At 39.5% G+C, this 13701-nt stretch overlaps 1 protein-coding gene across 1 annotated transcript in view; it reads left to right on the plus strand.

Annotated features, from left to right (window-relative positions):
* Positions 1–13701, plus strand: part of MYO10 (myosin X) — a 163405-nt gene that overhangs the window by 67215 nt on the left and 82489 nt on the right. The window contains exon 3 of the mRNA XM_054629809.2: positions 6165–6323. Within this exon, the coding sequence (XP_054485784.2) occupies positions 6165–6323 (159 nt within the window). The remainder of the gene's footprint in view (positions 1–6164; positions 6324–13701) is intronic.

Here is a 13701-nt window from a genome sequence, read left to right on the forward strand (position 1 = left end):
GCAGCTAGTGACACAGGTGTCCCACAGGTGTCCCAATGAGTCTGAGGAAAGATACGGAATGGGGACTGAGAGGAAGGGTTTGGAAGGGGGTTGATTAATAAGACAAAGAGCAAAGATTGGAAATGGCAGGAACCAAAGTGAGCAGAGGGTAAGGATAAAGTGTAGGATAACCACAATTTACAGGCTGTGTGTTACTCACTGGTTGGGTTGGTACAGTGATGTGCATAGTGGTCATTTAGACATTTTCCATTAGAGATCAAGATTAACATCTAACAGGTAAGGAAGGCCAGAGACTGCAGTGGTTCCCAGCACAAAAGGGGGAGAATTTTACAAAACAGATGGAAAATAGGCTGATTCTCAGTTGATGTGTGTATGGGATAGTTGCTTGAAGAAAAGGCCAGGAGGTCACAGATAGGAGATTGGTGGTGATTTTTTCCTGACATCAATAAATGTTTTACATAAAATTATTTCATTTTCCTCCATAGGATTATAGTTAAGAAACTTCATTGTGGAGTTTTCTGGTTACTTTGATAGAGATTAAATTACATTTCATCAAAGCAAACCTTGGGCCCTGGTACATCTTGCTATCTGAAAGATTATTTTGGAACAACACAGTGGGTGTCTAAGGTCAACTCATACAGAAAAATAGTAAATTACTGGGCAAAAACATTACTTGGGTTTCACTCTTGTCACGATTAACTGTAGAATTTTACAATGTCAATAGTTCTACTTTACATTTGATCTTAAATTACTTAGATTTGTAAGAGAGCATCCCTGTCCTGTACTTTAAGTATCTAATTAGACAGTAGATCTCTCCAGGAAAAAAGGGTAAAATACTACATTTTTATTTTTGTTTTTAATCTCTGGGTCCTTGGGCTTGTCATGATTTATTTTTCTCCCTGGAACACTGCATTCCACAGCTTGTAATGGCCTCTTTTTTCTGCTTGGACACATCTATAAAGACATTTTGTAAGATTTATTACATTCTTTTAACTTTTAAACATGAGGGAAACACAAATGATGATCCTCAGTTCAGACCAACAGCAGAGAATGAAAAAAGAATTAATATTTTTAAGTGGATGTTTCTCTGTACAGTCCTGTGTTTTGCTGGGCCGTGCCCATCTCTGCTGTGGGGTCAGTGACAATAGGCAAAAAGATGCCTCAGATAACAGAGGGCACTGATGTCATGAACATATGAGCCAAGTCCTCTTGGAGCTGGCAAGTCCTCTGGAGCTGTGATTTTCATGGACACACAGTAGCCATTGGGATTAATCCTGTGAAGATTAGGGTAGTTCATGGGACAGCAACAGGAAAGCTGTGGGCTTTTCCTTTAGGGTCAATTAGTTTTGCTTTCTGGTGCTTGTGGTGCCCAGATGCTGTTGTCTAGTATCACAGGAATTACTGAAGAAATTGTGGTAGTTTGCTTGTATATTTTTACTTTGTAAACCTGTCTCAGGTGACTTCTGTCCAGTAGCTCTTTGTTTTCACTTTTCCTGTTCTACTAAATTTTATGTTTGCCATATTTTACATTATCTCTCTGATTGTATAGATTTGAGCAACTTAATTTAAATTGAGTGTGTGACAAAACTTTAATATTTCTGGTTTATGTGTTTGGATATCAGGATTATCTTCTGTAAGGCCCTGCAGTTTATAGAGTACACCTAGGGTTGATAAAAAAAAATTCTTGAGCAGCAAAGAGCAGCTGAGGGAAGTTGGTTGCTCCATGTCTGTTACCTCTACCAATAAACCCTCTCGATTTATTGGAACAAGACTGACAGCAGGAACATGTTAAACTGCATAACCATGCCCAAGCAGACAGTATTTGGCATCAGTCAGGCAGTACCATGTTCAGCATGTGTTATTAATGGCAAGACTATGACAGGTGACCAGCTGATGCAGTTTCTCTGATGCAGTTTCAGCCCATGAGGTGGGTAATGGATCAGTGTGTAGAAGGGGTTGTCTAAAATGCTTGCAATATGTGAACTCTTCAGTAGGTGACTTTGCACATTTTCAGAGAACAGTTTTAATAATGATCCAGCTCGTGTCAGGGTTTACATGGTGCATATGAGCCTACTTCTGCCTTTAAATAAAAATCTCACAGAAATCTCACTAAAACAATGAAGGTTGTAATTCAAATACCAACTTGTTGATCAGGAAGCTTTTGGAGTACCTTCTGCCTTCCTCCTGTCTAATATGGGTCATCAGCACCAAACCCAAACCTCACTTCCTTGTGAAAAACACCCTGAATGATTCAGTTGAGTATGGGATTCATGCAGGCAGGAAATCCCAGGTGTGACTTGTAGCTTTTGCAAGAAGTGGGGATTGTGAGGGTTTTTTGATGTACATAAGCACTTAATTCAGCATTCTCTTAAACTCACTTGACTCACCTGTTGTGAAATCTCTTGATGCCATTTAATAATCTGATTCAAGCAGGGATTTTTTAAATTTGGCATCATGTCAGGAAATGGTACCATAAGAAAGAAAACATTTGTGCTCCTGTAATTGAGAGTCTATTTTGACGTACTTTGCTCTTGTTAATAAATTGTATTACAAATTACATCTTTTGTAAAAACATAATTTCCATTAAGTCTTGAACTTAGGGGTATTTTTTCAATGGAGAAAATTAATTTTACATTGTTTTGTGGTATTTCCCTTAAATGGAAGGCTTGAAAGACAACTTTTTTTTCCTCCCACATGCCAGATTAATTGTGCAGGATAGCATTTGTCCTCTGGCTTTTTAGGCCACTTCTTCATTTGAGTCCCTTTTTGGCATGTTCATCAGAGCACTGGTACGCTGTGGTAGGGACAACAGGGCAGTTTTGAAGGATTCTCCTTTCTCAGTGAAATGCACTTGACTGTTGCTAGGCTGAGTTTGCTGTTTTGTTTTATATTTCTTAAGCTTGTTCTTTTTGTTGTTGCTCCTTGCATTGGTCCATCCTATCTCAACCTCTAATTTTCATTTCCAGAATAACGTCAAGAGTTTTTATTTTGCATGCTGTCTCTTTAAGGTTAATTTAGAGTTTTCCATGTATTCAGCGTGTTTGTTATCTTGAACCATTTATATCTAGAAAGGAAAGACATTTTTGCTGAATTCTCATTTAGGCTTGTCTTAAATCTTATTCTAGTTTCCTGTGCATTGCACTTGACCTTCCAGAAATGCTGGGAGGGTCCTTGAGGATGGATGTTCCTGCACTCTGCCAACAGGGTCCTCTTGAAGTTCAGGAGCCAACTGGGTCATCTTCCTGTTCTTTGTGCTGACCCTGCAGAGTGGCTCTGGGTTCCTATTTCCTGAGGATTTCAAGTGCTTTAATATTTCATAACATGATCTTCTAGTCAGTAATGATAAAGTTCAAGGTAGTTTTTCCATGTCCTTATCCCAATAAAGGCGTGATTCAAGATGAAATAAAACAAAGCAGGCCTTTCAGCAGAGGACTGCAGAAAGCCCATTTTAAGGAGATGGGGTTTGTACATGTGATCCTGCAGCCCTCTCTCATGACTTCGATCTTGTTAGATGACTTTGATCAAGTGTTACAGTGGGTTTAAGAAATCTGAGGGATGCATGGTTCTGGAAGAATTAAAAATAAAGGAGAAGTGGCTACTCAGTTTTCAAGAAGAGCTCCTCCTCCTTTCTTATTTGGGTGGCAGCTATTATTAGAAGTTGGTATGTTTTCTAGCTATGTGATGCACAGTCCTATCTCTGAATCAGCTCACAGAATAATTTCTTCACCCAAACGAGAAGGTAGTGTGTGGCAAAGATGGAAGTATTAGAACAACTAGACTGAAGAAGAGAAAATAGTGAGTTTGAGTGGTAAGGATGAATCTGCAGAGGCCATCTTGTAGTGCTGCCACATGCAACTCATTTGTTGTGTTGTTTTTCTTGGTGTTTGTCTGTGAGTTCTTTACATTAATAAACGTACTGAGTGATGTACAGGGTGCTTTGCCTACCTTACTAACCTGTGCATCACTCATCAAAGGATAGGCATCGCAAATATGGAGGTTATCCTCCTAGAAGTGATATTTTGCTTTCCTTCCATGTTCACATGAGATGCACTCACAGGATATGTGTCATCCTCTTTTGGTTTCCTAATTCTCCCACTGAATCTGTTTTTCTGTATCCAGGATGATACATAGCCTGTGTTAAGTTGCTTACTTTTCTAGGATTTGCTCTCCTTATTTCCCTTTTATTTCCGAATCTTTCAGCTTGTGGTATTTTTGTTCTACATTATGACCTTGTTTTCCTGTATGGTTCTTCTGACTAGAACTGCAGTTTAAAACTTTTGAGATGTAATAATCTCTAATTCCACTTAAAGTTTGTGTGGTTAGTCTTGGGACTGCTAACACATTTTTCAGCCACAAAAGTTTTGCTATCAGTTGATGTTCTTCACGTTAGTTCTGTCTATTAGATCTTCTGTCTGGACCACATGCTCCTACAAGTGGCTGCTTTCTCCATCTTGGCAGGGTCCCTCTGCCCTGTACAAATCATTGTCCTGTCATTTTTATGATTCTTCACCACAAAATAAGGCCGTGATCTCACCATGTCTGTCTTTTTCCCCTCAACCAAGGATTGGGATGTTCTGAACCTATTGGAACTTTTTGACAGTTTGCTCACATACCTTGTTGATGTCTGTGATGCCTCCCAGCTCCTGTCAGAAATTTCTTTCCCGGATCTCCTTTCTTCCCCAGCTTTCCTTCAGTATGCTTTGTGCTGGCGCAAGTGACACCTGTAACAGTGTGATGGCCTGTGCCAGCATTTGCTATGTTTAGGATACTATTTTAATGAGGAAATGTCTTCAGGCTGTACTCCTCTGCCAGCTGTTAGGATATCCAAGTACAGAGCTTTGGTGTTTCATCTGATCTGCCTTCAGCCTCTTGCTTCTTCAGCCTCTCTTTTCTCACTTGTCTCAGCAGGACAGACAACATCACTGTTTGTCTGGATGGCCTCCTGCAATGTCACTCCTTCAGTCTTTCTTTGCCAGGAACATACATAAGGTTTTATGGTGATAAACCTCTGAGGGGTTTCCTCCTCCTGCGCAGAGGTGGCCCCTCAGGCACAGCGTGACCCCCAGCCCGCAGCAGCATTCCCACAGTGCTTGCTGGTGCTTGGCTGACAGTTATGGCTCTGATTCTGTTGGCTTCATAAATATTATTTTAAAGGATTTCAGAGGGGTTTGGGTTTTTTCTAATGTTCCACATTAGTATTTCCCCAAAGTAGTTGCATTAGTTCCATGCTTTGACTTTTTAACACTGAAATGGTGCCATTAGCAGGGACAAGAATTGCCTGAGGAGCGTTGGCTGTGCGAATGTGGGCATACGTCTATAAGGATGAAGTGCCAAGATGTAAATTTGCAGGAAATGGGATGTAGTCTTTATTGATGTTATTAGCATTCATAAAAGTTTAACTATATTGAGGATGTGTACATCTTCTTGCATATTTGTGATAGTTTTACAGAAGATATTTGGAAGTGTTTTCCAACCAAGTATTTACATTCTTTTTTAGGGCTTTTACTGTCTGTTAAGAGCTGGCTTCAGAAACTAGTCCCAAAAGTCAATTAAGAAATCTGTTGGCTTATTAATTTCTAAATACCTGCTGCACACAGAACTTAAAATGCTCCTCGCATAAGGTGTAATGACTGTTTCCTGACTGGAGAGTTGAATGGAAACATTTAAGTGGATTTCAGATCAAACATATGAACACTTGCAGCCTATTAGAGCATTAATTTTAATTTGCTGTTTTGCACAGTCAAGCATTTCCTCCCAGAGCAATTTGACTGTAAGTGGGTTTTACTGTAAGAGGTGGTTTATTGTTTGGTTGGTTTTGTATTTTTAGGAATGGTTATTGCTTGGTTTATTTTTCTCTTGATAAAGTCTAGCACGAATCCAGTGTGAAGCAAGGTTGCATTTGCCCTCTAACAGGAAAAGCCCTTACAATCCTCAGTGCACTCTCAGTGTGTTCTAGTTTCTGATGACCCATGTAGGTATTTGGGGCTTCAATCAGTGTCAGAGAAGCTTTAGAGGAGGGTATCCCTGCCAGGCTATTATATTTTGCAAGTCTGCACACTGATAAGATGGATAGGGGATATGAATGGATGTGAAAGCTCCATTCTCAGACAGGAGATTTTGAATGTGTGCTCTGATTAATATTGTTTTTGTTTCCCCTCTTTCAGGTATTCACTTATAAACAGAGCACGATCACACACCAAAAAGTAACACCTATGCATCCAACAAGCACAGAGGGTGTGGAAGACATGGCAGCACTCATAGATCTCCATGAAGGCTCCATTATGCACAACTTATTCCAGCGATATCAGCAAGATAAAATCTATGTAAGTTTTTTCTAAAATTAAGAAAAATATCCACTGGGAATGTTTTTTGAATGCTACATACACTTCTACACTTTCAGTGATGGGGTTGTGTAAAGGACTCCCATTTTCCTCTTCTTTAAACTCTGCCCTAACAACATGTGCTGTGTATGTCACCAGAGAGGATGTGCTGGAACTTAGTCTGTCACTGCCATTTGAGATCCTGTTAGGCTAAGATCCAATTCTGATCAGCTTCCCCTCCTGCGTTGTAGTAGAAAGGGTATTATGAAAGAAGCATACAATTGTCAAGCTGAGCATTTGTGCTGTTAAATAAATGCTGTTAAATAAAGATAGTTGGAGTTTGGGGTCTATGAGAACAGACAGCTGTTTATCAGTTTCCAAAACTAGGATTTAGTCCATACAGAATTCCCTTTCTTAACTCCGTAATGAAGATTTTTATGATTAGATTTACCTGCTCCTTCAATATTTTCATTAATCTTGAACTATCTGCAAATATTTCCTGAGTCTGGAACTGCACTAAACATTAGAAAAATACAAGGAATATTAGCAGCTACTACAGGTTGCAAAATTGCACTTTTCAGTGGTTCAGTGGTTTGGGTTTTTTTACTAATAATTGCAGAGCATGGTTTTTGTTTCATCACGTGCCTGGGCCCTTGATTTGACCATATACATGCTTTATTTCAACCATCTTCTACTGAGTTTGGCTTCTTATTTTTAAATATTAGCATATCTAAGTGAAAAAAACAAATTTTCCCTGTATTTAAGATTTGATGAAAAGCAAAAAAGGGCACAATGAAATAATATTCCTTTGCATATTACCCTAAAAATGGATAGCATGGGGAATCCTCAATACTGAGGCAATTCTCTTTACATAAATCTTTATGTATATTTTTTCCCTCAAAATAAATGAACTGTTTTACCTTTCAGAAAAATCAGCAAACAAAAGTTGAATAGCATAAGTGAACAACCCTATGTGTGTGAGTAAAAAACATATACTTGATAGAAGTTTAGTTTTCGATCAGTGTTGTTAGATTAGCATATGGTATTCAGTGTGAGTCAAATTTTAAAAAATTGTTTTATGATGTGCACTCACATAGAAGACACACCCCCTTCTAAAAAACCATGAGGGTATGAGTGTGATTTTTTTGATGAGGCATAGAACAGCCTTGTTCTGAAGAGACATGTCCTAGCTTCTTTCTTAGCTTGTCAAGGCAAGTTTAGGGTGTTCTGATCCTTGGTGCTTAGCGCGGTGCACTTTTCTAGACAAACAGGTTTGTGTGCTGTTAATGATGACAGATCTGCAGTTGATACTGACTGTACATTGTTCCTTCAGTTTTGCTAATTTAACTGCTTACTCTTTTGAATCCACCTGAAAAATTACTGAAAAAGTGGTTGGAAAAAAAAAATGTGTTTCAAAATTCTTATAAAAGCCTTTCTCTTGCCCTGTATATGTAACCAGGACCAGACTATAGAAGCATCTTCTTTTCTCCAACTTCCCAAAAAACTGATTGAATGCCTTGAGTAATTTTATGAAAGTTTATAAATATAGGAGCATGTATTTCAGAAGAGGGTGTTGTTATTGCAAAAGGAGATCTGTCATTTTGAGCCAAAATTGCTTCACTATATTGAGCAATTCAATCATATTTTAATGTTAAAAAAAAAAGACTGAAGATGCATTAAGCTTACCTTTGTTGAAGGTTACTTTGCAGCTGATCATTCAAACTTGCTCAGTCATTCTGCTTTGGGACCAAACTAGTCCTATTACAGGACAGAAAAGCCATTGGAATTTATGCCAGGAGCAAGCAAAACTTTACAGATTATACATTTGCCTTCTCCCTTGACCAGGAATGGCTTCATCACTGTAGTTCACATATTGTCTCTTGTATCTGCCTCATCATCTTGTCTGTATCTGCCCCTGGTGCGCTGGGGATAAATTGGGAAGGTGTGTACCACTCTCCACTGTGGCCTTAGGGGCTGATCATCCATTGAAAGACTTCTTGCCATCCTCAGATACAAACCACCCTATAATTGCTGTGTTCTGGCTTTTAGCTTACAGATCCCTTTTGTCTCAGTTCTGTGCACCTTCTTGTTCTGAGTAGGGGGAAGAGATATGCAAAGGTTTATGCTGTCATTTTTGAGTTCTATGTTTGTAGTATTACAAATATATTAGTGTGGTTCTTGAGCAGGGCAGCTTTTTGTTCCTTTTCTCAGTGGCATTGAGACCAGGAAGCACCTTTTTTACCTTAACAAAGAATACACTAAGTTGGGATTTGAGTTTTGGGGCTTGCTTGTTCACACACACATTAACATTATATCAAGTGCAATCTACTTAATTGTAGTGTAAAGTGTATATAATTTCAAAGGTACAGAACAAACAATTAAAGGGAAATTTAAACAGTTACTTCTCAGAAAGACTAATGTTTATGCAGATCTTCCTCTGTTAACTTGTGTGTCGTTCTGGATTTGAAGAGCTGTTTCTCCAGCATTTAAATAAATATCTTCAGATGTTTGGGCTTAGTTTAATCTTCCGTTACTTATTAACATTTTTGTCTCACATACTCATACCCGTGTTCCTAAACTTTTCAGTACTTCCTAATTCATACTACAAAGTTATTTGCTGTTGATTCCAAGTTGTGTCAAACACGTCAGCGACTTTATTTGCTGCTGCCAACAACTGCAGCTTTAAAGGATCAGCAGATGATTTTCTATATTTCCTGATATCTCTTGGGGAGGGATGAATATTGGCTTAGATTACAGATTATGTTCATAGTGAGAATGATGCCTGGCTCAGAACATAATTGAGGCTCTCAGCTGAGCCTTTGCTGTTTGCAAGAAGGTGAATGACAAAACGTTGTTCTTGCCTATGTGCAACCATCTTTTTGTATCAGTCAGGTCTGTTAACATATGTGATACGTTTTGTGTGAATTTCCATCAAAGAGTGTGTGCTTTCCCTTTCTGGTCTGTAAGAAGCATAGGATATACAAGTCCTTTCTTGATTCTTTCAGGCAGGCTGGTACTGTCTGGTATTTTTTTCAGGCTTTGTGACTAATACTGCATTTATTTGAAAGTTTGGTTCTGTGCTATCGCCACATTTGTTGTCCAGGAAAGGACAAAATTTAAAATGGCAGTGATCATATGGTGCATGGGCTTTCATTGCTGCTTCATCTCCCATTTTGTTCCTATTGGAAACAACAGTGGGTTATCCAGCTGTGGACATCGGTGTACAAAGTTTATCGCTCCTCTTTGAATGCTCAGATTAACTTGCATGCTAGACTGGCATGTGGCAAAATATGGAAAGATAAACACTAATGCTAAAAATGGAGGATGGCCACATTTGAAAACAGAGCCTTTTGTGAAGCACTTGGGGGATTTGGTCACCTCTGAAGGGAGGCCATCACAGGGCACATAATGTGGAGAGGGCAAGTGCTGTGGCAGCCACTCTTGTCGACATTCAAAGGCAAATTGTTCCCAAGCTGTTGATTCTGGTTTACTTTTAGTTAAGTACACACTGCGGAGCAGACTGGCTCAGCCTTGGAGAGAATTCCATAAACCACATGGCGTGGATTGTGCTGTGAGTCACACAAATTATGGTGTTTGGACTGGCTCTGGGATGAGTTGCAGTTGTCTTGTCTCTGCCAGTGGTTTGTTATTGATGCAGGTGAGCAAATTTCAGAAGAGCAGAGTGGAGGATGAGAGAGCAGCTTTTGCTGAGGTGAGAGGCAGGTTGGAAATAACTGCAGTATATATTGTACAGGTCAGTGCAGAGGCTTTCAGTGTCATATGCACATTCATTTGCATGAATTCAAGCAATAAACAAGTTTCAAACCCCTTTTGATTAGCTTTTTCCTCTTGAATTAGGTTAAGAAATGCTAGGTAGGCACATCCACCTTTGAAGTGGTGATGTTGATGATTTGACACGTGCCTGCCTTGTTTAGGTGGAGGATGTGCACCATGCCCAGAGCAGCGTTCTGCTTGGGCTGCAGTGTGGTGGTCCCTTGGTCACCCTCCCCTGATGGGGAGAGTGACTTCTGGGTTGTCCACCAGTTGGGTGTGGTCTCCAGGAAGGGTGAGGGACAACACAACCTATTTTTGCTCACTCTCAAATTAGGAGTGCAGCTTGCTGGCCGATAATTATAACCATCTGTTATGCGTGCATATGTATGAAAAGTTCTGTACCAGCCACGTCGACATGTAGTGCTGTACCAGCCACATCCACATCAGAGGGATGTGATGGTAATTAGGAGCTCAGTTTTCATGGCTAGCTTCCCTTCTCTCTTCGGCTGAAGCAACAAACATTGAATAACTTGGATGAAAAAGCAACATTTATCTGATTTTTTGAAAAAGGTATTAAACTGGAAAAGTTGTCTCTTCCATGACAAGGTTGTTGCAGAGCTCCTAGCCACTTCATGGTACAGAATGCTCAGTTCTGTCTGTTCTTAAAAGGGATTTTCAGTTATTTATGCATTGATTTTTAAATCTATTAGTGTTTATTTACTTAAGCAGCACATTCAGTTGGAGTTTGTTAAGCTTGCAGTAATTAGATAATTTATCTCCCTCGAAGTCATGAGGGCTCCCAGAGGCAACTAGTTGATGTTTGTGCTGTATTAATCAATAATCACCAGAGGGGTTTTTTCAAATTCTGTTTGCAGACACAGACACTTTAGTATCTAGGTCAGTTGCTCTCTGTGACTTGTTTTTCTGGGTTTTTGCATATTTGGTTTTTCTCTGAGTACAGTAAAACTCCTTTTGGATCCAGTGCAGTTGCTCTGTACAGTGCTATGATGGTCAGCAGGAAATGGATATTGCTGCATGTTACAGTGAGAAAATAGTGGGACACACTAAAGTCATGGTTGATGTAATGCAGCCAGACATAATTCATACACTTCAATAGCACTCCTGCTCAGATGTCCTCTAACAGGGACACAAGTTGTAGGTGAAGGCAGAGAAACAAAGGAAGATGAGTAGAAGCCAACAGGATGATAGAATCACTAGGTTGGAAAGGTCCTCCAATGTCTTCAAGGCAAACCTTTGACTGAATGCCACCATAAATACCACTAAACCATAGCCCTAAAGTTTTGTAATAAAGACAAAACCTCCTGACTGGTTTCTTAAATGGAAAAAGTTGGACACACTCCATGCAGAAACTGAACCTAAAAAGTATATATGTCATGGACCCTTACTATGTCCTGGACAGCTCAACAGCCTTTGTCTTTGGCCTGTCATGTGCCTTGTTATAAATAATTGTGTGCCATGGACTTAAAAAACCCCAGACAATGGTACCCAGAAACTGTGTCATTAATTAATACCATAAAACATGTATATAAAAACAGTACATGTCCCTAGAACAATTACACTAGCCCCTAGAAGTACATTTATCCTGGTCTTGTCTGCAATCCAGCTGTGGTTGCATGGTCCCTCTCCAGAGGCATCCACTGCTGTAGAGCAGTCCCAGGTAACCAGTTTGCAGGATCTGCTCTGGGGTCACGGGGCAAGCTGCTGTTTATTTAATTGCTCTGCTTTTACAGTAAAGAAATCTTCAAAGATTTTTGCTGATGAATCACAGTGTTTTTTACGCCTTCCTATGCTGCTGAGAAGATGGGGAAAATTCTTGCCACCAGCTCTTTCCACAGAAGTGTGGAAGCAGAGAATGCTGTTGCTAAGAATGCATGACAAATGTCTATACATAGCTGCTTACCTCCATAATTAGAATGTTATGCTTGCACACATCAGATAATGTTTTCAAAATGTGGTTCAAAGCGAGTTCCTGTCTCCAAGCATTAATTACAGCTTCCATTTCACATCTGTTACTAGAGAGCAGCAGACAAAGATCTATAAAAACCCAGCAGGGTTTTAATTGGAAATCTAGTGAAATTTATTACTGGTGATTGTTATTTCTAAAGGCTGGTCAGTTATATAGATCAAAAATTGGCTACCACAGGCAAATTACCTTTTTTTCTTTTTAATATGTGTGAATGGAGAAACATAGCTGTAATGATATGAGAAGTAAACAAATGCCATCAGTTGGTTAACCAACCTTGCTTCTGACTTCCTCCATTCTGCATGACTTGTGGAACTGCTAATAGTTATAATAACAGCAACAATAAAGAGTGTTTGTCTGAGCTCTTGTCCTCACAAAGTCCTCAACTGAAAATACCGGGAATTTTAAAGGTGCTTATTTTCAGATCCAAGGAAGTATTTCAGCCTGAGGTGTTGTGTTCAATGTGATACCATTAAAAGAAATGAAAGGTGTGTGTTGCTGAGTACCCTGCCATGTATGCCACAGCTACACAAACACTTTGCAGTGCGTGCAGTGGCCACATGTGCCCACGCCTGCACCAACACATAAATTTATATTATGGTTTGCAGCACATTAGGTGGTGTTGGTAACCTGCTGGGTGTACACATAATAGTAAGGATCTCACCTGCTAGCATCAGTGGGCTGCTTTAGTGAGGGGGAGAGGGTGAAGAGGTCAAAGTTTTATTAAAACATGAAAGGTTGCTCTTTCTATTCTGCTCTGTACCAGTTTTTGGGTTTTTTTTCTCAGTTGATTAGTTGGTTGGTTGGGAAATAAATAATAGATGGACTGGCAACAGGATCAGTTTCTGTTGACTTCCATGAGTTTTCTATTTGTAATACAAAAGCTCTAAACTATCTTTGATGGCAACTTCATATAGAAAACTGCAAAGTAGAAATCTGTCATCATGTGCAGATTTTGTCATTGGTGATGGTATATATTGCTAATGTCTTCCCAGATTTGAAGTCTAGTATTCATTTATTGCATATCACTGCTAATTCTATGAGCCAAGAACAGAAAGCAGACCAACATCAAGAATCAAAAGAAAAATTATAAGTCATTTGCACAAATGCCAACAGCAGCTTAGTGCTGTTCAGTTAGAGTTTTTGCAAACCGTGCTGAATGTTTCTGCATGTGCCATTGCCTCACTTGGAGGTAAGCTTTGGCTCCTTTCTGTGAGATCTGTTGTTCCCAGTCCAGCAAAGTCTTTAAAAGGAGGGCAGGAATTCGGACGCCAAACCTTAGGGTGCTTACCTGTCGCCAGCACGTTTTCTTTATATAGGTTAGGCTTTTACTGTAAAGCGAGATTTAAAGCAAGCTGCACAAAGTTTCCTGCCTGTGCTGTACTGTCCAACTGTCTTATACACATATTCCAGCAGTTTAATACTAGAAACGCTGCAAATAAACCCATTTAAGTTGGGAGTGAATTAACTTTTATAGCTATTGTTTATCTGTGTAAATGGATTATTGGTTCATGGCCAGCCTGTTATTTTTTATTTGAAAAGAGGTGGTCCCTCTCTCACAGGCAGTTTCAGCTTTTTCCCTTTGATGTTTGTCTGTCTATCCTTTTAAAACCAAACGGAATC

Source organism: Agelaius phoeniceus, chromosome 1, assembly GCF_051311805.1.
Source record: "Agelaius phoeniceus isolate bAgePho1 chromosome 1, bAgePho1.hap1, whole genome shotgun sequence".
NCBI classification, from domain to species: domain Eukaryota; kingdom Metazoa; phylum Chordata; class Aves; order Passeriformes; family Icteridae; genus Agelaius; species Agelaius phoeniceus.